The following is a 26,542-nucleotide window of genomic DNA, read 5'->3' as shown; positions in this document are numbered from 1 at the left end:
GCTCCAAGGGGCAAGAATGATCTCTTTAGGGCAGACGACAAGGGCCACCTCCAGGTGGCCTACAGGTGACACCCAAGACTGGTCCGCAGCCTACCTGCTCCGTAGACCACGGAATACACCACCTTCTTGGTCTGCTCTCTGTCTGCATATGTCACACATTCTGGGGGAATGTCCTTCCTGTGTGGAGAGATGGTATGTGGTCAGGCATATCAGCATTGTGCCTGCAGAGGAGGCCATGTGAGTCCAAGCAGCATGCCACCCACCACGGCTCTTAACCATTTCAAACCTGTCCATGGGGGGGGGGGGCATTCAGCACCTGCAGATCTGGCTCAGCACGGGCTCTCCACATGGATGCTAATGCTGTGGCTGAGCAGGTGCAAGCTGGCCATATCCCTGAGCATCAAACACCAAAAACAAAAAGGATTTTCACCAAAGGGATACCAACCGAACTTGAGGAGAGCCTGCTCCCAGTGCAGGGCACCTGGGCCTAGGAGCCCAGTGGACTCCACACTGGGCTGTGTAGGATAGTTGGGCAGCCTTGGCCTTCCTCGCAGATATGGTTGGGCTGGTAGGTGAGCCAGTCTTAAGCCTACCGCACTCAGACAAAATAAAGATCAACTCAACACCTGACCAGCATGTGAACTGCCACAGTCTGCAGAGGGTAAAGCTGAGCTGTTTGAGTAGCTCCAAGTGCCCACCTCCCTGCGCAGCTATGTGCCTCAGGTGGACCAGGTGTCTCTGACAGAGTAGGCATTTCAGATGCATGAGGACGGAAATAGAAAAGGGAATCTGTCCCCATCTTTGTGGGTCAGCTCTGCTCTGGGCTGTTGGCAGCGCTGCCTTATCCTTCCCTTCCAGCCGGCACTGGGCCTAGACACCAGCCCCGCACAAGAGCCTGGGGTCTTCTCCAGTCTTTTCTGAGTGTGTGAGCTGCCTCGGGCATGCATGTGGCTCTCTAAATTTCCTGGTGTGCACAGGCAGCTTTGAGTGCCCAGGAAGTTCTTCTTCTTCTTCTTTTTTTTTTTTTCCTTTTGAGATATGTTTATTTATTCTAGAGGGAGGGGAGGGGGACAGGACAAGTGGGAAGGGCAGAGGTAGAGGCAAAGTCTCCAGCAGACTCTCCGCTGAGCGTGGAGCTTCACGTGGGGCTCCAGCCCACGACTCTGAGATCACACTTGAGCTGAAACCAAGTGGGACATTTCACCCACTACCCTGCCTAGGTGCCCCCTACCCCAGCAGTTTTTCCCAATTGCTCCTCCCAAACCTCCCTATTATCTTGCCCTGTGGCTGTTTAAATTACATGTTTTCTAACAATGCCCCCACTTGTCTGCCCCAAGTGAGTTCTGAGGTAGGAGAAACAATGCATGTTGTCAGGCCCTGGGGCAGCCCCCAGACAGCTTAGACTAAACGTGGATCTCTGAACAAGGTCTGCTCACTCTCTGTGGAACCAGGCACCTGGGCCCCAAAGGGAGGTGGAGGTATGCAAATACCACAAAGCACTCCCACCATCTGTAGTTGCTTTTTCTTGATTCAGCATTTCCTTAGTTGCTATAAACTGTTGACTGTTTTCCAGAGTTCTGACAAAGCTGGTTCTGACAGTTTTTGCTTGATTTTTTGGTGTTTCTGTGGGGGGGGACAGACCCTCAGAGACGCCAACTTTCCGATGTTCACTGGCCTTCTGGAGTGCACAAATTTTTACCACGTGATCTAAGTACCAATGCATTCTTGTGCTTTTCCCACTGTACCAAGATATTTTGCCCACTTGTTTATCTCACTCTTGAACTTGGTATCATTAACAGCTCTATTTAGATGAGAAGCAAAAAACCAACATGCATTCATGCTCAGAACAAATATGTGTCCACTCCTAGGTCACTGTCCACCCTCCCTCCCTTTATTTGGTAAAGCCTACAGGTGCTCCCAACCTGCTCAGGAAAGACACTGCTGGAAAACTTGCTAGGACTGGCTTTCCCTGCTTCTTGCCCAGCCATCCGTGACAAGGGCTCAGACAGACCCTCCAGTGGCAGCTGTAGGGAGGGAAGGAGCAAGCACTTTAGAGCCAGGCCCTGCAACCAAGCACATAGGTGACCTCTCCTTAGTGCTGTCAGGTCAGGAGTTGTATGATGAAACATTAAACTCTCCCAGAACCTGCTTCTTCCCAAAGTGTGACAAGATCCAAACAGTATAATCAATACATAGATATTATGGATGTATATCAAAACCACGCTCTCATAGTAGAGAATATACTTTCTTCCTGAGCACATACAGCATATTCATAATAACCCATCATACATTAGGACACCAGAAAATATCAAAAGATTGCACAGAGCAAAAATATTAAAATAACATTTTGATCACAGCGCAAGAAAACTAAAAACTAAAACCAAAGCCCTCTTCTCTCCCAAACCAAACCCAATCCCATCTACCTAGAATAAAACAAAAAACACTTCTTTCAGATTTTGGGTGAAGAAAAATACAAATTATATAGCTTCTGGGGCACCTGGGTGGCTCCGTTGGTGAAGCATCTGCCTTCGGCTCAGGTTGTGATCTCAGGGTCCTGGGATGGAGTCCCGTGTCAGGCTCAGGGGGGAGTCTACTTCCCTCTGCTCCTGTTCTCTCTGTCCATTTGCACTCTCTCTCTCAACAAATACAATCTTTTTTTTAAAAAAAATTATATAACTTCTAATGAATACATTGTATGTCAGACGCAGTAGATTACATTTAAAACAGTGAGGAAATTTCATAACCCTGAACACTTGGTACTAATAACAATGAAAGAATAAAAAGTACAGTTGGCCTTTGAATGACACAGGGGTTGGGGTGCTGATTCCCTGCACAGTCGAAAATCCATGTATAACTTTTGACTTCCCCAAAACTTAACTACTAATAGCCCCCTGTTGACTGGAGACCTCACTGATGACATAAACAGTCAGTTAACACATGTTTTGTGTGTTACATGTATCATATACTGCATTTTTACAATAGAGTAAGTCATGGAAAAGAAAATGTTAAGAAAATCGTAAAGAAGAGAAAATACATCTACAGTACTGTCCTGAAGCAAAAAAAGTCCTTATTTATTTAATTTCTTAAAAAGATTTTATTTATGGGCACTTGGGTGGCTCAGTGGTTGAGCATCTGCCTTTGGTTCAGGGTGTGATCCCGGGGTCCTGGGATTGAGTCCTGCATAGGGCTTCCTGCAGGGAGCCTGCTTCTTCCTCTGCCTATGTCTCTGCTTCTCTCTCTTATGTCTCTTATGAATAAATAAAATCTAAAAAAGGTAAATATATTTATTTACAAATAAATAAAATCTTAAAAAAATATTTTATTAATTTACTTTACAGAGAAAGAGAGCACAAGCAGGGGGAGCTACAGGCAGAGGGAGTGGGCAAAGCAGGCTCCCCGTAGATCAAGGAGCCCGATGCAGTGCTTGATACCAGGACTCTGAGATCATGACCTGAACTGAACTGAAGACAAACGCCCAACCAACTGAGCAAGCCAGGTGCCCCAAAGTCCTCATTTAAATGAACCCATGCAGTTCATACCTATGTTGTTCAAGAGCCAACTGTATATGAACTAAGTTTTCAACTTAAAAAACAATAAAAGAACAACAAATCAAAGAACACACAGGAGAGAAATAATAAAGTTAGAACAAAGATAGGAACAGAAATTGATGAAGTAGAGAACAGCAAAACAGTAGACCAAATTAATAAATAAAAATCCTGGTTACTGTAAAAAATAAAATAGATAAACCATTAGCTGGTATAATCAAAAGGGAACAAGCACAGATATAAAAATAAGAAACAATAAGGGAAGGTAACTACAGATATGCAAGAAATTTAAAAAATCTTAAGTTATTTTACAGAACTCTATGCAAATAAATTAAAAAACTTAGGTGACATGGACGTTTCTTAAGAAAATACAGTTATAAAAATTTGCTCTAGTAGAGATCAAAGTTAGGCCACAGAGGAATGTCCAAAGAAGAAACAGAGAAAATTATTAAGGAACTACCCCACAAAGTCCTCCAGACCCAAATGGTTTCAAAGGGGAATTTTATCAAACAGAAAATGAAGAAAAATGTATTTTATTAAGTATGTGTAACAGTTATACCAAAACATGATAGAGTTTATTTTATTTTTTAGAAAGATTTTTATTTATTTATTTGACAGAGCATAAGCAGGGGGAGTGGGAGGGAGAAGCAGGCTTCCCGCTGAGCAGGGAGCCTGATGCGAAGCTCGATCCCAGGACCCTGGGATCATGACCTGAGCTGAAGGCAGACACTTAACCAACTGAGCCACCCAGGCACCCCAATAGAGAGTTTAATGAAGGAAAATCACAGACCCTACCTCCTATGAATATTGATTGATGTAATAATCGAAAATAGAATATTGGCAAATGGAGTCCAACCCTATAATAAGAAAATAGTACCCATGGCCAAGCAGAGTTTATACTAGGAACGCAAGGTTGATTCAATGTTAGGATAGCTATTAATATAATGCATCACATTAATGGAACTAAGCAGCAAATTATGTGATTGTCTATATAGTTGTTGAAAAAAATCCTATGACAAAATTCAACACCTACTCCTAATAAAAACTCTTGGGAAAACAAGAGTAGCTGGATACTTCCTTAAAATTATAAAATACACACCCCAATCCTAAAGTTGGCATCCTACTATATGGAGAAACACCAGAAGCACTCTTACTAAGGTCAGAAGCAAGGCAAGGGTGCTCACTACCTCCAATACTATTTAACCTTGTTCTGGAACTATTAGTTATATCATCAGAGTCATAAGAATTGAAAAATATGAAGAAAACTATCTCTAGTTGCAGATGACAAGGTAGTATTCTGGAAATCCCTAGAGAAACAATGATAAAATAATTCATAAAGTAGCAAGAAATAAAATTAGCATAGCAAGGCAGTAGACTTCATGTATGCCAATAACATGAATGAACATACAATGGAAGAAAGGACTTCATTTACAACTTCAGTGAAAATGACAAAATACTTAGGAAAAAACAACAAGAAATGTGTCAAACCTATATGAAAAATCTTTAAAACCTCCTGAAAGACACAAAAGTGGACTTGACTGAATGCAAAGGCATCCCTTGTTCTTGATTGAAATATTTCAATATCATCAAGATATCAGCTCTCCTTACAGTAATTTATGTATTTAATGTGATCTCAATAAAAATACCAATAAGCGTTTCCATGGGACTAGATGCTGGTGTTCACATGGTGTATAAAGGCTTGGAAACAGAAGAACTCTGGGGGTGGGGAGGGGCTGGGCCACCCAGACATTAAAACAGGCAGCAAGCCCTGAACAGTGCAGTGGTGTGGTGCAAGCAAGAGAAGAGCCAGAGCACCTGAGTAGAACAGACACCTCAGGGGCAGATTCAATGACATGCAGAAATCCCCTGGAATAAAGATGGGCTTCCTGGTAGATGGTTCTGGGACATCTGGAGAGCTGTTTGGAGAAGGGGACCAGAAAACCTGACAAGCTCCTCTGTAACCAAATCTAGATGCAGTGAGGGGAAGGGTTGATGGATCACCACCCCTACCACCACTACCGGCATAAGATACCATAAGCAAAGTCAAAAGACAAACAAACAAGGAGAAAATATTCATAACATGTATCAGAGATGAAGGGCTAACACCCTAACGAAGACAAAATATTCCTACAAAAGAAAGATGAAAATGGCTGAGAGGCACAAGGCAAGCTCAATGTGTGGATTTCCACCGGCCACAGTGGGCAGGGCCTCTGGTTCCTGATACTTTAGAGGGATTCTGCTTTTGCATCTGCTTGTTGGGTAGTTAGTTCACTCCCACCCCACCCCAGAAGCCCAGGTCCGCTGACCCTTCCGGATGCAGAAGAAGTGTCTGAAGTGGCTTAACACAAAGTACGATGACTGTTTCGGGACATAGGTTAAGGGTAGTTTACCTATGAGTGGAGGATGCTGTGGCTGGCAGAGAGGGCCAGGTCTCCTGTTTTCTTTCTTTTTTTTTTTTTAAGGTCTCCTGTTTTCTTTTATTGGCTTCTAAAAATTAATTTTATTCACGTATAATTAACACGTGATAAATTGCACCCATTTTAAGTGCACAGTCCAATGAAATTTCAAAAATGGATACACCTGTATAACCACGAACACAATCAGGATACAGAACATTCCTCTTATTCCAAATGTTCCTTCATGCCCCTCTGAAGTCAAACCACCCCAAATTCTGCAGCCCCAGGGAGGTACAGATCCAGTTACTGCCCCTGTAGGTTAGATTTGCCTTATATCTTATATAAATGGAAGCATATGGTACATACTCTTGTGTCTGGCTACTTTCACTTAGCTTAATATAGTTAAAATTTTTTTATTATTCAAGTATAGTTGACATACAATGTTATGGTAGTTTTAGGTGTGCAACATAGCAATTCAAAAATCCTATACATTACACAGTGTCCACCACCATAAGTGCAGTCCCCATCTGTCACCAATGTTATTAGTATCATTGATTATATTCCCTGTGCTGTACTAATTTATTTTATAACTTGAGGCTGGTGCCTCTCAATCCCATTCATCTATTTCAGCCATCCCCCCATTCACATCCCATCAGGCTGCCACCACTTTATTTTCTGTACTTATGAGTCTGTTTCTAGTTTTTTCTTTGCTCATTTTTTTTTTTAGATTCTACATATAAGTGAAATCAGATGGTATTTGTCTTTGTCTGACTTATTTTACTTAATATCCTCTGGGTCCATCTGTGTTGTCACAAATAGCAAAATCTCATTCTTTTTTATGGTTGAGTAATACTCCATTATATATATAGATATCTTATACACCACATCGTATTCATTCATCCATCAGTGGACACTTCTGGTGCTTCCATATCTTTGCTATTGTAAATAATGCTGCACTGAACACAGGGGTGCATTGTCTTCAAATTAGTCTTTTCCTCTTGTTTTGGTAAATACCCAGTAGTAGGATGACCATATGATATTTCTATTTTTTTATTTTTTGAGGAACCTCAATACTGTTTTCCACAGTGGCTGCACCAACTTACATTTCCACCAACAGTGTTCAAGGGTTCTTTCTTCTCCACATCCTCACCAACACCTGTTGTTACTTATCTTTTTGATTCTAGCCATTCTGATAGGTGTGAGGTGATATTTCCTTGTGGTTTTGACTCGTATTTCCCTGATGACGAGTGATGTCAAGCATCTATGTGTGTGTCTCTTGGCCATCTGTATGTCTTCTTTGGAAAAATGTCTATTCAAGATCCTCTGCCTACTTAAAAAATTGGATTGTTATTTTTTGGTATTGAGTTGTGTAAGTTCCTTTTATGATGTGCATGGTAACCTAACCCCTTATCAGATATATCATTTGCAAATATTTTCTCCCATTCAGTAGGTTGCCCTTTTATTTTGTTGATGGTTTCCTTTCCTGTGCAAAGGCTTTTTATTTTGATGTAGTCCCAAAAGTTTATTTTTGCTTTCATTTCCCTTTTATTTCCCTGAGATGCCTCAGGAAACATCTCCATAAATGTGTTGCTTAGGCTAATGTCCAAGAGATTACTGCCTGTGTTTTCTTTTAGGGGTTTTGTGGTGTTAGGTCTCACATTTAGGTCTTCAATCCATTTTGAATTTATGTTTGTGTATGGTGTAGGAAAGCGGTCCAGTTTCATTCTTCTGCATGTGGCTGTCCAGTTTTCCCAACATCATTTGTTGAAGAGACTGTCTTTTTCCCATTGCATATTCTTGTTTGCTTTGTCATAGATTAATCAACCATACAAATGAGCATTTATTTCTGGGCTCTCTATCCTGTTCCACTGATCAATGTGTCTATTTTTGTGCCAGTTAGCACAATATCTTTGAGACTTACATTGCTATGTATGTCCTTTGTTCATTTCTTTTCCTTGCTGATCGTTTTCCATTGACACAATTTGCATATTGATCCTTTGTTGATAGACATGAATTTTTCTGGGTTATGACTACTGTGATTATAGCTAGTAGGAATTTTGACACAAGTCTTTGTTTACATGTGTATGTGTATGTCTCTTGGGTAAATACCTAAGAGTGGAATTGCTGGCTTGTATGCTAAATGTGTGTTTACCTTATAAGAAAAGGATTATTTTTTTTTTCCCAAATGACTTACAGTTTTACACTCCCAACTGCAATATATGAGAGTTGTAGTTTTTCCAAGCCATTGTCAACAGTGATTATTAATCTTTTTAGTTTTAGCCATTCTTGTGGGTATGGAGAGGTATCTAATTGTGGTTGTAATTTGCATTTCCATAACTAGTGATACTGAACATATTTTCTTGTGTTTATTGGCATTTATGAAGTATCTGTTAAATCTTTTGAGGGTTACTTGTCTTCCTATCAGTTGTAAGAGTTTTGTATGCATTTGGACAGTCATCTGTTGTCAGAGATATGTATTGTGAATATTTTCTTCCAGTCTGTTGCTTGCTTTTTCATTGTCTACTGGTATTGTTCTAGAGCAAGTATGTTAAATTTCAATGTAGCTCAATTTATCAATTTTCCAATGAAGTGGCTGATACTTCTGGAACTGGAGGGTATTGTGCTGAGTGAAATAAGTCAATCGGAGAAGGACAAACATTATATGGTCTCATTCATTTGGGGAATATAAAAAATAGTGAAAAGGAATAAAGGAGAAAGGAGAAAAAATGAGTGAGAAATATCAGAAATGGAGACAGAACATGAGAGACTCCTAACTCTGGGAAACGAACAAGGGGTGGTAGAAAGGGAGGTGGGCGGGGGTGGGGGTGACTGGGTGATGGGCACTGAGGGGGGCACTTGATGGGATGAGCACTGGGTGTTATTCTATATTGGCAAATTGAACACCAATAAAAAAAAGAAATCTTTGCCCCATAGACGAAAGGATTTTTTTCTCTTATATATTCTTCTAGAACGTTTATAGTTTGAAATTTTATCTTTAGGTCTATGATCCATTTTGAGTTAATTTGTGTACATGGTGTGAGGTAAGAATCAAACCTTATTTTTTCTAAGTGGATATCCAGCTGCTCCAGCATCATTGGAAAGATTATTCTTTACCTCACCAAATTATGTTAGCATCTCTATTGAAGGTGAGTTAATCATATATGTGAGGGTCTGTTTCTGGACTTTTTTTTTTTAATTTTATTTATTTACGATAGTCACACACACACACACACACACACACACACACAGAGAGAGAGAGAGAGAGAGAGAGAGAGAGAGAGAGAGAGAGGTGGGGGCAGAGACATAGGCAGAGGGAAAAGCAGGCTCCATGCACCGGGAGCCCGACGTGGGACTCGATCCCGGGTCTCCAGGATCGCGCCCTGAGCCAAAGGCAGGCGCTAAACTGCTGCGCCACCCAGGGATCCCTGTTTCTGGACTTTTAATGATGTATGTATCTACCCTTATACTAATAATGCACTGTTTTGATTACTGTAGCTTTATAGCAAGTTCTGAAATCAGGTAAAACTAAAAATTTGTTTTTCCTTTTCAAAATAAACTGCTTTTTGGATGATATTGTAATTGTATTGTTTTACCTTAAAATTTTTCAGTTGTTTATTGTTACTATATATAAATACCATAGATTCATATATGTTAACTTTGTTTCCTATGCCTTTGCTAAATATTCTTGTTGGTTCTAGTAGCATCTTTTGTAAGTCTCTTAGGATATTCTGTGTATACTATGATGCTGTCTGCAAAGAAAGCTTTTTTCCAAACCTCATCCCCTTTATTATTGTCTTTTTCTGCTTTATTGCAGTGGCTAGAACCTCCAGCACAATGCTGAATAGAAGTTGTTGGACTGGACATTCTTGCTTTGTTTCCTTGGAAAAATAACTGAGTTTTTCACCATTAACTAAGATGTTAGCTATAGGTTTTTCATCTATGCCGTTTTACCAAGTTGAGGAAATCTTCTGGCTCACTAAAACTTTTTATATTTTTATAATAAGTATCTCTTAAATTTTGTCAAATCCCTTTCTGCATCTATTGAGATAATTACATGGTTTTTCTCCTTTATTCTCTTAATATCATTAATTACATTGATTATTTTTTGTTAAACTAATGTTGTTAACCCAAAGTAACTGGAGTTAAACCAACAGTGCATTCCTTGGATAAACTCCAACTGGTCATGGAATACTGTCCTTTTTCTACATTGCTAGGTTTCATTTGCTAATTGTGAAGGATTTTTGCATCTCTGATCATGAGGTCTATTGGTCTGCAATTTTCTCTTTGTGCAATCTCTTTGTTTAGTATCAAGATAATTCTGGCCTCAAAAAGACTGGAGAAATATTCACTCTTCTTATCTTTTCTGAAAGTATTTATAAAGGATGGAATTACTTTCTTAAATGTTTGATAGAGTTTCTAGTGAAGTCATATAGCACTGGGAAGGTTTTTATTACAAATTCAACTTTTTTAATAGATAAAAAGCTTTCAAGTTGCTCCATATTTTATCAGTTTTGGTAATTTGTGTCTTTCAAGAAATCTGAGTTATCAAACTTATGGACATAGGGTTGTTAATTACGTTTCCCTATTATTCTTTTAGTATCTGTAGAGTTCTTGCTAGTGTGCACCTTTTCATTCCTGATATTGCTGCGCCCCTGCCCCCTCCAGTCTCCCTGATAGCGATTTATCAGTTTTATTCATCTTTTCAAAAATCCTGCTTGGGTTTCATTGATTTTCTCTATTTTTCTGTTTTCTAGTACATTGATTTCTACACCTCCTATCTTCCTTCTACTAAGGATTGAAGTTGCTTTTATTTTTCTAGCTTCTTAGGATGAAGCTTAAAGCTTTGATAATTTATTGTAGACTTTTCTTGTTTCCTAACATAAGCATCTAATGCCACAAATCTCTGAGTACTTCTTCAGTTGCATCCTATAATTTCAGACGTGTGTGACTTGCACACTGCAAACTACATGCATTGCTGAGAGGAATTAAGGAAGACCTACATAATGGAGAGACATACACTGTGGTCATAGATGGGAAGATATGTTTATTGGCCTCAAAATATTTTCTTTTTTTAAGTTAAAAAACTTAAAAAAAAACTTTTTTAGTGATCTCCACACCTAATGTGGGGCTTGGACTCACAACCCCAAGACTGAGGGTCATGCGATACACCAACTGAGCCAGTCAGGCACCCTCAGCTTAAATATTTTCTAATATCTCTTGTGACTTTTTTTCTTTGACCCACGTGTTTAGAAATACATCCTTCATTTTCCAAATATTTGGAAATTTCCCACATATACTTTTTGTTCTTAATTCTACAGATTCACTATGATTTCAGTTCTTCTAACTCTATTGAGACTCCTATCTTGATGAGTGCTTTCTGGTGTACTTAGAACCATATTCTGTGGTCGCTGCTGAATAACATTACCCACCTCCTGCCTCTCTCCCTGTACTTGTTCTCGCCAATTGTTGAGAAAGCGGTGCTCAAATCTCCAGCTCTGCTGGGTCTGTCTTTCCCTTTAGTCCTGGCAGGCTTGCTTCAATGCTTTGAAGCCCTCTTCTTAGGACTGGTTTTTCTTTACGAAACATCCCTGGCCTGGGAATATTTCTTGTACTGAAGTCTAATGTATCTGATATTGATACAGCTGATTTTAATCTGATCAGTCTTGGTCTCCTGTTTTTTTTTTTTTAAATTTTATTTATTTATTCATGAGAGACACATAGAAAGGGAGAGAAGCAGAGACACAGGCAGAGGGAGAAGCAGGCTCCATGCAGGGAGCCCGACGTGGGACTCAATCCCGGGTCTCCAGGATCACACCCTGGGCTGAAGGCGGCGCTAAACCACTGAGCCATCCAGGCTGCCCAGTCTCCTGGTGTTTAATGTAGGTTCTCCCCACTGGACAGCACACTTCATCTTCTATCACCAATTCCAGGTTTGGGGAGAGTATATGGCCTTCGTGAAGAGCAAGTTTTTCTGCCTTTGCATGGTTGTGCTCAGAAAATAATGTCACTTGCATTATGTCACTTTGCATACCAGGAAAAAAAAAAAGATTTTCATTAATTGTGTTTATCTGTTGAAGTGATCGCTAATGCGTAGATACAGAGCAGATGATCCATAAGCTAACATATCTAGAGCCTGAAAGAATTTTTGAGATGTTGGCTTATGTATTAGTTTCCTTTGGCTGCTATAACAAATTATCACGTATTTGGTGGCTTAAAACAAGGGATATTTATTCCCTTATAGTTTTGGAGATCAGAAGTCTGAAATCTAGGTGCCTGGGTGGCTCAGCTGGTTAAGTGTCTGCCTTCAGCTCAGGTCATGATCCCAGGGGTCCTGGGATCGAGCCCTGTGTCAGGCCTCTGCTTAGTGGGAAGTCTGTTTCTCCCTCTCCCTCTGCCCTTCCCTCATATCCTGCTCTCTAACAAATAAATAAAATCCTAAAAAAAAAAGAAGTCTGAAATCTGAACCACTGGGCCAAAATCAAGGGGGTGGTAGCAGGCCCTTCTGCTGATGCTCTAAGGGAAGAATGTACTCCTTGCTTCTTCCAGTTTCTGGTTGCTGCTAGCATTTCTTGGCTTGTGGCCACATCACTCCCATTTCTGCCCCGTGGTTACACAGCCTCCTTCTCTCTGTGTTTCCTCCCTCCACCTCCCCCTTATTAGGAGGCATTGTGGTGGCAGTTAGAGCCCATTCTGATAATTCAGGATAATCTCATCTCAAAATCATTAACTTAATCACACTGCAAGATTCTTTTTTCCATGTAAGGTAATATTCACAAGTTCCAGGGATTTCTACCACAACCTATGAACCATAAAATATTTAAGATGTGTACATAATGAGACCCAGATTTTGAAAACAAAACACAAGAAGACAAAGTAATAGGAATCAAAACTGTGTGCACAAGAGACCAAAAGAATGATTGAGAGTGGAGGTCTGGCTAGCCAGAGGAAGACAAAGCTAAGTGGAAACAGAGCTTGATGTTGGATGAGGAACAAAATGCCCCTCAGACATACTGTTGGCCAACTAGCAATAGAAGGTCACAGTCACAGTGGCTACCCAGAGGCCAGGGTATGCAAAAAGTCAGAGGTTCTCCAAGGTAATGAAGCCAAAACTAGATTCCTTTTCGCTGGTGAGAAATGGGGAAAGGGAAGGGGATTTATATACAAATGATGTAAGTGAAATTCTACCTAAATCCTTTGTTGAACCAATCAATGCCTGAGTTTGCCATCTATGCCATCTAAGCAGCTGAGAAGTAGGAGTGTGATTGTAATCAGGTCTAGAAATGCCCTGGCAAAGACTGAGCAGAGGGCCAAAAAGAGAGGCTTTGTGCTTAGGAGCACAGGAAACTTACAACAAAAAAGGCCTGGTAAGAGACCACCTCAGGAAGCAGGGCAGACAAATCAGAATCTCACAAGGAAAAGGAGGCTGAAGAGCCTCACTGCCTCAAACAGGGATGCTAGGACAGGCCTCCAGCCTAGACCCCACAGTATGGCCAGGAAGGGTGGGCAGTACCCAGCAAGTGGCCCAGGAACAGAGGGAGAACAGACTGGCCCTGGAAGGCAATGAGCTCCAGCATTTTGAGATCCATTGAGGCCCCTTCTAAGGTCACAGCTGGTGTGCTTCTATTGAGTTGTGGCCCAGAGATGTGGCCTGTTTCCAGTGACAGGTGTCTATGGGCAGATGGCAAATATAGGTGGCCCTCAAGCTGAAGCCCTCCAAAGTGCGGGGGATGGCCTGAAACAAAGAACCTGAGAGATTCAGAATCACTGAGCATCTTAATCAGCTTTCTGCACCTCCAACTCCAGACTCTCTGGGTCAAGGCATGTAAATGCTGCTCTAGCAGGGTTCATGATCTGCTGGAACACAGACACAGAGAGCCCAGGCTCAGGCTCCTGATTGCTTTTTGCTTCATCGGGGAAAGTGGATTATGTCAAAGCTGGAAAAGGGCCCAGCACACGCTGGAAAGAGAGAAGTAGAACCTAAGACAGGAGAGGTACTTGTAAGGGGTGGCAGCTGCTGAGACTTTTATCCCAGGTCTGTGAGAATGTGCACGAGAGGACAACACAGTTCTCGTCTCACTGACCAAGACTGGAGGGTGCAGAAAGAGCTGCCAGGAAACCAGAGGTGCCCTACTTTTCAGAGTTGGACTTTTCCCAGGACTGTGGTTATGGGATGGGTGGCAGTGGAGCAGACAAAACGGGGCTTTGTTTCTGCTCCATTTGCAGCAGATCAGCCCATTTCCTAATAGCAAGCCAGCCTGGCTTCCTGGAACAACGCTCCCTTGCTCATGGGTGCTTTGCCATGTTCTGGGACTTGGGACCAGCTTCAACCACAGGAATCACCTCTTCCCTGGAAGTTTGACAGCACTGTTTGGCCTGGCTGCTTTTCTGGTGTTTGCGGAAGTGCAGTGCTTTCATCTCCTTCCTTCCTCTAGAAGGTTATTGGTCTTTTGGGCTTCAGTGTTTTCTTAGATCCTTTTAAGGTAATTTATATATTCATAGAAAACCATTCATATTATTAAACTTATAACTTAATTAGCAGAGAGTTGACCATGGTGATCTCTTATTGCAAAAGATGGTTTTTGGAAAAGACTGATTAAGAAAAACTTCCAGCAAATGAAGAAAAAACTCACAAAATACTACAAGGGAACATTGCCTTCAAAAATCTGAAGGACAACCATATCCAACATAGAATTTTATCTCTGGCCAAATTACCGATCAAATGTGAGACATTTTCAGATATGTAAGGTCTCTTAAAATTACCCTTCTGTGTACCATTTCGGAGGGAGCCAAATGAGAATATGCTCCACCAAGGCAATGGAGTAACCCAAACAAGGGAAATAGGAAGTGGGAGATCCAGCACAGGACAGGGGCCAAGGGGATCCCAGTGATGGTGAGGAGAAGCCCCAGGCTCTCAGATGTGCACCAGGCATAGAGGGTAATCAGTCCAGACTGGAGCAGGTGGAAACCAAAAAGGGCTTCTTCAGGAAACTGAACTCAATAGAACATCTGCCATACACAGATCCTCAGACAAAACTCTTGAAAGAAGTGTTCCAGTAATAAAATAAACAACTTCAGGAGTTGCTGTAAGAGATATGGGAAGTAAGGGGAATATAATATTTTGGCAAAATTCATTGTTGGCTATTTTTTCAAAAAGCTTAGATCAAATAAAAGAGAAAATATCTGTTAACTGCATAGGACAAAAACTCTAGACAATATTAAAGAGCAGTATAGTGAAAGCAGAGATCACAGAATGTAAGGACACACTAGATTATGTGGCTCTATCAGAAGGAAGATCTAAACATTGATCATTATAAGTAATCAAAAGAAGAACAAAAGAACATGAGCACCTTTAAAACAATGACTGGAACACAGTAAATATTCAATAAATATTTGTGAATGAATGAAGAATAGATAGGATTTCTAAGTTAAGTGCAAAAAAGCATAAGAACAAATTTTATAAAACTTTTAAACAGCCTGGAGAGTTCTACACATTGGGTAGTGGCAGAATGGCATGTTGTACATCAACCTTCCCATGTAGAACAACTATAAACATTGGAGAAAACATTAAAAAGCATCTAATTGGGGGTACCTGGGTGGCTCAGCTTGTTAAGCGATTGACTCTTGATTTTGGCTTAGGTCATGATCTCAGGGTCCTAGGTTTGAGCCCTGCATCAGGCTCTGCACTTAACAGGGTGTCTGCTGGAGGATTCTCTCTCCCTCTCCCTCTGCCCTTCCCCCTGCTCACACTCTTTCTCAAATAAATGAATAAATATTTTAAAAATAAATAAAAAGCATCTAATTGAAGGCATAAGAGAGGCAGTAAGGAAAAACCCTAGACAATAAGAAGTTGAAGGCATGACTTCAGAGGAAGGGAAGCACAGAATGTAAGTCTGATGTCTGATGCCACATTTTCCCTTGAGGAATTTGCTGATTTTCAAGTGATGGTTGAAAAGCTGAGGACAGCTTGAGAAAAAGTTGAAGTTCAGGGCTTATCAAGAAAGAGGGTCCTTGGTAGTCTAGGGGAAGAGATGATCCAGAAATTTACCAGCTTCCACAAAAACTGAAGCCCATCTTCCAGTGGACTAATCCTTGGTTGGATAAAGATAATTTGCCCCTGTCTAATTGTCTGCCAAAGCAAAAGCAAATCATCTTTTGAGGACTATAACAATATTCATAGCTACAAGTAACCTCGCATTTTCATTCATGCTATTCAACAGAAAATTGCTCGGCATTCCAGGAAACAAGATAAAGTGACCAAAAACCAAGAGAGAAACAAAAGAATGGATCCGCCGGAGATATAGACATTGTGGTTTTCAGTTATGGAATTAGAATAATTGTGATAAATGATTATGATATTAGATGAGAAATAGAAAATTTGAGTAAAGAATTGAAAGGATAGAGACAAGAATCAAAGATTATACAAAACATCCAGCCTGAGGCATGTAGAGAAAAACATAGAAAATACTGAACAGAACATAAGGGATGCACAGACCATGGTGAAAAGTTCTAAAACAGGTATCATAACCATAGTCCCAGAGGGGGAGGAGAAGGCAAGGAGCAGAAGCAATATTGAAAGAGATAATACTGAGAGTTTTCCAAAGTTGGTAAACGACATCAAACCGTTGATAAAAGGAGTACTACAAACCACAAGCAGGAAAATATAAAGAAAATCACATATAAACATAAAATGACTGAAAACCAAAGATAAAATTTTAAAAATAGAAAAAAATAATAGATTATTTTCAAAGAAGCAACAACACAACTAACAGTGACTTAAAAAAAACAACACAACTAACAGTGACTTAAAAAAGTGACTTACTTATTCATGAGGGACACACAGGCAGAGATACAGGCAGAGGGAGAAGCAGGCTCCCTGTGGGGAGCCTGATGCAGGACTCGATCCTAGGACCTCAGGATCACAATATGAACCAAAGGCAGATGCTCAACTACTGAGCCACCCAGGCATCCCAGTATGACAGAATTTTGAATAATAAAACTATAGTTAAATAGGTGAGAAAGAATCAAGAAGTCTAGTGGGCTTGTGGTTATTTGGCTCCTGTTATTTTTGATATTTGATATTTAAGCTTTTTTCTAACCAATGAAAATTCTGAAGAAAAATTATGTCTTAAAAAACCCCAGTAAATATAGAAGAACCAGATCCTTTTTTACCAATGTGATAGAATATATAGTAAAAGGGCTGTACTCACATAGCAGTAGAAATCCCCAAATACCTGACAATTATTCTGAGAAGAAATGTGCCAGATCTTCATGAAAGAGGGGACATGAGGATGCACAGAACACAAGCCACACTCCCAGACAGGAGATGAAGCAGTGGCAGGTGTCAACGTCCCCAGTGTTAATGCCATTTTCACCAAGTACCAGTGGGGTGTGGGGGTGAAAACTGTATAAAGTGATTCTAAAGTTCACCTGAAGAGCAACCCAAATGAAAATCGTCAGGAAGATATTAAAGAGGGTGAACAGTGAGGATAGTCAGGTTGTTCTGGGCGCAAAAGGTCAATATTGGTACTTACTGAGTAGAAACAGAGAAGTCAGCAGAAGAAAACAGAAAGCTCCAAACAGGCCATAGTACATATAAAAACACAGTGGATGACCTGGCATTTTAAACCTATGTGGAATTGGAATTGATTGCTTTGGAAATTATAAAGTTAAATGCCTACTTCATATCATACACAAAAATAGAGACAAATTAACATAAAACAAGATATTATGGAGGGATAAACATTTGCATGGAACAGAATGGAAATCCTAGTGGCAGCCCTGTGCCTCTTGGGCCCTGGTGTAAGACAGAGGGAGAGTCGTGGCACAGTACTGACATTCCTAGATACTGCACTGAGATCATGGGCTCACCATGTTGGAAAATATCAAAGTAGACCTTGGTTTTTATGTATCACAAAAAAACAAGGTCAGAGCCCAGGTGGATTAAAGGAAAACAACAAAAAAGCAAATCTTGGGCAGCCCGGGTGGCTCAGCGGGTGGCTCAGCAGTTTAGCACCACCTTCGGCCCAGGGCCTAATCCTGGAGACCCGGATCGAGTCTCACTTCCGGCTCCCTGCATGGAGCCTGCTTCTCCCTCTGCCCCCCCCCCCCATCTCTCTCTCTGTCTCTGATGAATAAATAAATAAAATCTTAAAAAAAAAAAGCATATCTTAAATACAGCTAAAACAAAAGAGAACACAGGTTTCCACAAATAGAAGAGTATTAATGAGCAGACACACACAATTCAAAACATAATAAGGAATGAATGATAAAGTAGTCTACATCATAATTTTAAAATTCTGTATGATAAAAAGCATCATAAGAGACAATGAGACATTCAAGAGACAATGAAAAACTATACGTTGGGCATATAAAGGAGAAATAGGGTAATACCCAGAATATATAAAGAACATTTATATATTCAATAAGTCATTCAGAAAAAAGTAGAAAACTGGGCAGAGGATATAAACAGATAATTTCTAGAAGTGGAAATTGGAATAACTAATTCACCAAACCTTATTAGTCCTGTTAAATGCAAATAAAGAACCCTTCACTTTCCACAGAGTAAACTGGCAAAGATGAAGCCTGACCATGCTCAAGCATGATATGGATGCAGGGAAAACAGTTGCAGCACACACCAAGGAAGCTGCCTCGGGAGCAGGGGGAGAAGTGCAGATCCTAACCTGCCATGGAGCTCCTGGAAGCAGAGACACAGCCTTGGCCAAAGCCAACTTCCTGGGGGGTCTCTGTGCCTAGCCTGGAGACACACTTTCCAGGCAGGCAGAGAAGCAATTTGGCTTCAGAGAAAACGAGGTGCAGAGAGGAGGGAGGCCCATATGGGCAGCCAGTCTCCAGCAGGGGTGTGGGCCCATCAGGCTCAGATGTATAGAGCCAGTGAATCTGCAGAACAAACCTCTGTATTTCTTAGTGTCTTCACAATAACTGATGAAAGCATTCATTTAAGCTATTATTCCCTTAGTGTTTTTTTTTCTTTTGTAAACTATACATAACTTAAAACTTATTTTAACCATGCCCAAGTGTAGAATTCAGGGGCATTGCACACATTCACAATGTTGTATAACCATCACCACCACTTATTCCTAGAACTCTTTCATCATCCCAAACAAACCCCATACCTGTATTTCCATTCATGTTTTAATTATAAAAATTCTTAGGTGGAGTCACTAATTCCTTTTACACCTTTCTTGTTGTTTTACTACTGAGATGTATTTACATACCATAAAATTCAACCATGTAAGGTACAAATGTCAAGGGGTTTTAGTACATTCATACATGCTCTGTCAACCATCACTCCTGTCTAATTCCAGAACATTCTTAGCACTCCAAAGAGAAATCTCTTACCTGTTCTGTCACTCCCTATTCCCTTCATGTCCCAACTCCTGGCCACCACTAGTATACTGTTTCCCTACATTTGCCTATTCTGAGCATTTCGCATGCATCAATGTAGTTATATAACTTGTGGCCTTTTGCAGTTGGCATCTTAGTCCAGTGTTTGCAAGGTTCATCCATGAGTAATAGGTGTCAGTACTTATTCCTGTTATGGCTGAAAAATGTTCCTCCATATGGTCCACAGTTTGTTTGCCTGTTCCACTGAGGGCATTTGGGTGATCTGCCCCTCTGGCCTTTATGCACAATGCTGCTGTGAACACTCATGTGCAAGCTTTCTTTTGGACAGATGGTTTCATTTCTCATGGGTAGACACCTAGGAGGGGAATTGCTGGGTCATACAGTAACTTCATTTAACTTTTCTGAGGAACTGCCAGACTGTTTTCCATAGTGGCTGCACATTTTACCCACCAGCAATGAATGAAAGTTAATTATTTTTCTCAGAGGAAAGCAGGAGATTTTGAGCTCTTTATTCAAATTTCCCCTAGAAAACCACTCGTGGGATCCTTCATGAATAATTACAACTCTCTGGGTGGGATTTGACCAAGAGACAGAAGCCCAGACTGGCCCCAGCCCAGTAGTGGGGTATTGCAGCCCGGTCAGACCACATGCGCTGGTTTAGCTGCATCTGTGGCCTCAGGAGGAAGCAGGGCCCTGATGGCAGATTAAGTCCTCAGCTCATGGATCAGGGCTGTCCACTCACTCAGCTCCTGGGCTAGTGGCCAATGGTTGCTGCCATACCCCATGCTCCCTTCCCCCTGCCACCTGCACTCCTCCACTGTGCTCACACCCATTCAGGGGAGGTGGGTGCCATGCTGGGGCTTCGAGGGAGACAGTGAATCAGCCTGAACCTCAGAAACATTCACAAACAGTGTGCACGCATACGCGCGTGCACACACACAGTTATGCCCCTCCCAAGAGCGCTGATGATAGCTATCATTTCCTGAGTGTGTCCCCCAGACCTTCCTTCTGAGCTCAGTCATGAACTTACCATTGGGTACTCCCTGTGGATGTGGTGGAGACTCTCATGTTCCACAGGGTCAGGACTAGACTCTTGCTTCCTCCCACTGCATCCCCTTCTCACCACCTGTCACCACCCGCTCAGGTCTAACTCACCCCAACTTCTTCTGCTCCCCACATCCTAAATACTACTAACTCCTTTCCTGCTGGCTCTGCCACCTCTACTTACTTCTCCCTGATTCAAGCCCATTATCCCTCATATGGCCTCTCTGCTCTACAGCCTCTTCTCTGCTCAGCAGGCACAGTGAAATGCCTATGCTTCCTTGCTGAAAGCCGACCCACCAATCCATAGGCTTCTAGTTAAACATGGCAGGTTAGTGATATACATCTATATCTGCTCCCTCCTGAGGTTCCGCTAAAAGAAAGCAAAGGAATTAAAATAATCTATAAGAAAGAACAGGAGAGGAGCTACCAGTAGCAACGGATTTCATTTCTGCATGTTCATAAAAGATGGTGGAGGTAGGGGGAAAGCTGGGGGTGACAGCTGTGAGGGAGCCACAGCATGGAGCAGCCAGGGGAGGCTCGGGGGCTGGGAGTACAGGTGCAGCCAAAGTAGGGGAGAAATGGGGCTTGAACACAGGGGTGTGAATTCAGCATGGCCAAGTGCCCTCTCTGACTTCCCAGCCAGCACTCACCCCCAAGTACATTCAGTGTGAGTCTGGACAGGCATGTACTCTTCCAGACAGATGAAGAGGAGGGAGAAAACCAACCAGAGGATTCTCAACAAAATGGATGGCCCTGGAAAAGTGACCTCGAGCTCTACCTCTACCTCTACCTCTACCTCTACCTCTACCTCTACCTCTACCTAACTCTGGACGTGTCCTCAATGTTTTGTTGTTAGGGGAGATCTGCAGGCTGACATCTCTGCTCACTGAGCAGCGGGCAGGGCGGGGCCTTGAGCAAACTGGCATGGCCCCAGTCTGAACTGTGGACAGACAACTGCGGGTCAGCATAGCCCTAGCCCGAGTTCTGTGCCCCCTAGTGCTCCAAAGCCAGCTCTGATGCTGGCCTTCCTATTGCTGAACCCGGTGGCCCACTTGGTCCTAGCTCGCAGGGACACCCTGGAAGAAAGCACAGTGCTGCTGTGCACGTCATTCTTGCTGTCTCAATTCCTTCTTGGGCTCTTCATTTCCTCAGCCAAAGGTCATCTCTGTGCATCTGCTTTTGGTTTATAATGCTACCTAAAGAAATTACAGAGGTTGGCCTTAAATATGCAAGTCTTCATAGTTAAAAAAAATTCTAAGAAATAAATGAAGGAGATGTTCCCTCTGCCTTGCAGCTGTGGAGGAAGAAACATCTTCAAGACCTAATTTGAAAAAATCTCACATAGAGAAGTCCACATGAACACCCTTCTTGGCTTCCCACAAATGTGAAAACTGGGTGGATATCCTTCCCTGAGCCCTCCTTTCAGACCTCCCAGGAATGCTTGCAGGGCTCCCAGGCTTCAGAATCTATGCCATGTTCTGGGTCATCACAACAGGCCCCTGTAATTCTGATAGGTTGTCATCCTATTTGACCTTTTTGTTGCCCAGCAATGACATGAACATGGCCCGAGTAAACACAAGGCTCCGCTGCTGAATAAGAATGTTACTGTGGTCTTCCTCTTCCGGGACATGTGGCACCAGCTCGATAAAACCCGCAGCTCTGTCACAGGATTATTGAACAAATCATTCACTTAAATTAGTACCTCTTTTAATTTATATCTGTATGTGGGTCTATTTTTGGACCCCATTTTCTTCTATTGATCTATTCCATTTTGTCACCATATGTTTTAGTAACTATGGCTTTATGTTTTAATATCTGGTAGGACCTAGTCCTCCTTACTATTCATCTTTAACATTATTTTCATGGTTATTATGCAGTATTTTTGCATCACAAAATACAGGTTTGTCTAGTTATACTAAAAAAATCCTATTGGCTTTTTTGGCATATTTACTTGGACATGTCTACACTTTATGCATTGATGTACAGAGAAGACATCTTTATAAAATTGCAATTTCCTATCTTCTGAAATTTTAATTATTTTTTATCTAGATCTTGCACATTTTTGTTAAGCTTATCATAGTTGTATCTTTCTCTGTGCATCTTTTCCTCCATCGTGTCTTGTAAGTGATTGTTTACTGGGAGGCATTTTCTGTGTGCTCATTTGCACCCAGTCTTCTCCAGGTCCTGGTATGCAGGGTTTTCTTTTGGTTGATTCTGTTGGCTTCCTAGACAGGCAATCACGCCACTGTCTTCACAGAACGATCTTTTTCCTCCTTCCCTTCAGTTGTTACGCTTCTCTCTGTATGACATCAACCAGATCAGTAGTGAATGGTAGCTGCAACAGCAGCTTATCTTGCTCTTGACTCTCACAGGGGAGCCTGCCGTGGTTTGCTGGCTTGCAGAGGGTGAACACTATCAGCCAGAGAAGGTCCGGAGGGGTCACATGGTCTGACCACATCCTAGTGAGATAAGGTGGAGGCAGTGGGGTGGAGGTGATGGGCAGTTCCTACAGCAGTAGGTGTGGGCAGTAAGAAAGGCTCGAACTGAGGTTACAGAACTCAGGGTACCAGGAATCACCAGCATGGAACCAGGGTTTGGGGAGGGAGGAAGCCCACACCTACTGCTGGGACTGGAACCCGGTGCAGAACTCTTCCAGCCATGCTGGGTTTTAAATGTCTGTGGGACGGTCTGGGGGGGGTGGGGGTGGGCAGGCATGGATTGCCATCAAGAACTAGAGCTGCTGGCCTGGGCTCAACCCCAAGAGGCACTCTGATATGGCTGCCATGTCCGGAGGCTCCCACACTGTGGGCACCTGGGCCTCGCCTTCCACACCAAAGGGCTGGTGACTTTGCTGCCTCTGCCTTGTAAGCCATCCTCCCTTCTCTACTGTATCCCTCTGTATTCCATCTTCTTGCTTGAGTGCTCAGTATACTCCTTTCATGTAAGCCTTTCTGACCACAGGCTAGGACAGGACACTGTTCAATGCCCTCCCTGCACCTGTACTTCTCTTTTATGACCTTTTATAAAATGTGATGAAATATTCAGTTGTATTGCATAAGGTCCATCTTCCCCACCAACGACCTGTCTTCATGGCTGTTTCAACATAGGACTGATGTTCACTTATTTGTTGAGTAGATAAATGGGATCTTGGGAGGTAGGTGTCCTTATTCCCATTTTATAAATGAAGAAATACCACTAGTATTTCTAGATCACTAGTAGCCAATGGCACAGCTGGACCTAGAGCCCAAATGGAACCGGGGATGGGAGGAGGGCATCCTGGGAACATGTGGATGATGGGAAGAGGGCCCCAGATAAAGTGTCAGGAATATTTTCAGTGGGAGGCAGAAGGTGAAGGGTCCCTGGCGCACTTGCTCTCTTGTCATTCCCTGGCTGACTGCTGAGTTCTGGAGGAATGACCCTGCTCAGCTCTAGCTCAGATGCGCTGTCTGTCTTTCCATGTGGCGAGCCCTGCCCTCGCTGGGCAATGTCTACAGAATGGGGCTAGGTCCAATTTAGGGGCAGGTAGGAGTGGTCCATCTGACCACATTGCAAACCATGCTTTCCACTCCAGCTTCATCAGAATGAAGCTGGTGGTGTTTGGAGTCCATTCCCCTGACGTCATTCTCTGTGAGTTTCTGCATGGCATCTCCCACTTCTACCTCCCTGAATCCCCATGCCGGCCCATGTCCTGAGGGATTGGACCCTGGTGCCCTCTACCTTTGCCCTGGCAAACCACGAACCTCAAAAGGCCAGGATATTTCTTCTGTCCCTAAAGTGTGGAATATAACACACACACACACACACACACACACACACACACACACACATATATATGTGTGTGTGAGTGTATATAATGTGTGGAATATAATATGTAACTATTATGTATCTAACAAGCCTTCCAAAAAACAGTGTGCGATATACAGCGTATATCATCCTGGAATCAAAAGAAACTGGTAAGAATATTTACACTTTTGCAGCAAGAAATTAGTTGCTTTGAGATCAAAAGCGGGGGGGTGGGGGGTAGAAGGAGGGGTGAGACATCTTTCTCACCAAAGTGAGAAATTGAGTGTTCCTGCTCCTCTTGGGGGAGCTTTGGCCCTGGCTGCATCTGTGACCTTCTAGATTCCATCTCCATCTCCAGGAAGACTGCCTAGATCATGGGACTTGCTCTTCCAAGCAAGCCCACTGGGGCTGATGCACAGGGCCTGCCCCTGCTACATCTCTGGAAATGGTCTCCTCTTCAACTGAAAATCCCAATGGAGGCCCTGTCAGGAGGCTAAAGAAGAGGAGTGGGGCATTTACTCCCTAAAGCCCCAAGAGTTAAGAGCCACTGAATATGGATCACGGGGCTTAGGCAGCGACTGTGTGACTTTGTCCAAGTTACTAAAACAACTCCAGCCTCAGTTTCTCCAAAAGATGGGGGAATAATACTATCACAGGTATTCATTGGTATTAAATGAGATGTCTTTAAATCAATGCATGGCATATAGTGTAGAGTAAGACTCGGGGAAAGATATTTGATTGTTAAAGGAATAGAAAGCAGAGAAGAAAGAGCACCAGAAATCTGGGCACAGAAGAGAGGACACGCACAGGCAGTCAAAACAAAAGCAAGTTCGGCCAACTTTTTCTTTAAATCTCTATTAGGGCTCCAGAATAAATTACTCATTGCATTACATGTACTGAAATCCATTAAAATTTAAGAATACTCTTAAGGTAATAGTATCCCAATTCTTCCCTCCTAGTTTTCTCCCTGCGAGGCATGCATTGTGACTCTGTATTGCCCAAACTCTGGAGGTGGGCTGCGGCTGACAGGGATGCCCCTGGTGTGCCAGAGGTTTGTGTCTGACATTTACTCCTTCCTCTGGCTGGTGCCCCCTCTGTATGCAGCACTAGTCTTCAGTGCCTCAGTGGGAAAGCAGCAAAATGACCATGGTCATCAGGCATGTAAAGCCATTTTCTTCTTTGACAAGAAGCAGTTAACCTACTCCCACTGGAGATGATTCTGCTCGTCAACAGGAGTTGGCTATCTTGCTGGGTTTATTAACCTGCATGTGTCACTCCTGTGATGTTTTGGAGAACATGTAACACTAGGAAGCTCTGAGCACCAATAAAACATTGAATTACTTAAAAATTGCCAATGCTTAGGGGCACCTGGGTGGCTCAGTCAGTGAAGCATCTGCCTTTGGCTCAGGTCATGATCTCAGGGTTCTGGGATGGAGTCCTGCATCCAGCTCCCTGCTTGGCAGGGAGTCTGCTTCTTGCACTGCCCTCCCCTAGCTTATGCTCTCTCTCTCTGCCAAATAAATAATAAAATCTTTAAAAAAATTGCCAATGCCTGTAGGAATATTGGAAGGAATTAAATATGCCAGAGAACCGATCAACCTCTTAATAGATGAGTCTGGAAGATCAAACAATATCATTTAGGAGAAAATGAGTTGATAAGAAGAAAGAAAAGAACAAACCCTCTGAAGCAGAAGTAATCATGAGAGGAGCCTTTTCTGTAATCCTTCATCACAGCAGAACGTTCTTACGGAAGCACTGCACTGAGTCCAGGAAAAAATAATAATGTGTGGTAATCAGATGTTTAATGATGCATATATCTTGAAATCAGTGCCATAAAATGTATCCTAAAAGAGTAATAATATGACATCTTAATTACACATTTATTGAACCTCACTTAAAAATACATTTCACTTTGGGAAAAGCAAGGGCTGTTTCAGTGATTGAATAAGTGAAACATACATTCAGTTTCTTTCTCTAGTTCTATTGATTCTTGCTTCAAGCTTTTTAAAGTTCTCTTATTAGATGCATTCAGGTCCAGGATGGCTATACCTTCTTGATGAATCTATCTTTTATCCTCACTAAACGTTTCTCTTTATTTCTAGTAATGCTCTTTGTTTGGCAGCTTAAACTTCCCATCTTGGTATTTTAGTTTTATTTACATCTTGTTCTCAGTCTCTCCTTTCTTGAATTCTTTTGGGTGAATCACATAGTTTTATTTTTAAATATTTTATTTATTCATTTGAGAAAGAGAGAGAGAGAGAGTGAGTTCAAGTAGCAAGGAGGATAGAGAGAAGCAAGCTTAACTGCTGAATAGGGACCTTAACGTGAGGCTTGATCCCAGGACTCTGAAATCATGACCTGAGCCGAAGGCAGAAGCTTCACTGACTGAGCTGCCAGGCATCCCTAATC

At 42.1% G+C, this 26,542-nt stretch overlaps 1 protein-coding gene across 1 annotated transcript in view; it reads right to left on the bottom strand.

The window, feature by feature from the left end:
* Positions 1–26,542, bottom strand: part of POLN (DNA polymerase nu) — a 158,348-nt gene that overhangs the window by 22,604 nt on the left and 109,202 nt on the right. The window contains exon 20 of the mRNA XM_041753234.1: positions 95–177. Within this exon, the coding sequence (XP_041609168.1) occupies positions 95–177 (83 nt within the window). The remainder of the gene's footprint in view (positions 1–94; positions 178–26,542) is intronic.

The sequence above is a fragment of the Vulpes lagopus genome, chromosome 4 (assembly GCF_018345385.1).
Source record: "Vulpes lagopus strain Blue_001 chromosome 4, ASM1834538v1, whole genome shotgun sequence".
Lineage (NCBI taxonomy): Eukaryota > Metazoa > Chordata > Mammalia > Carnivora > Canidae > Vulpes > Vulpes lagopus.
This window is presented reverse-complemented; position numbering and strand designations above follow the sequence as displayed.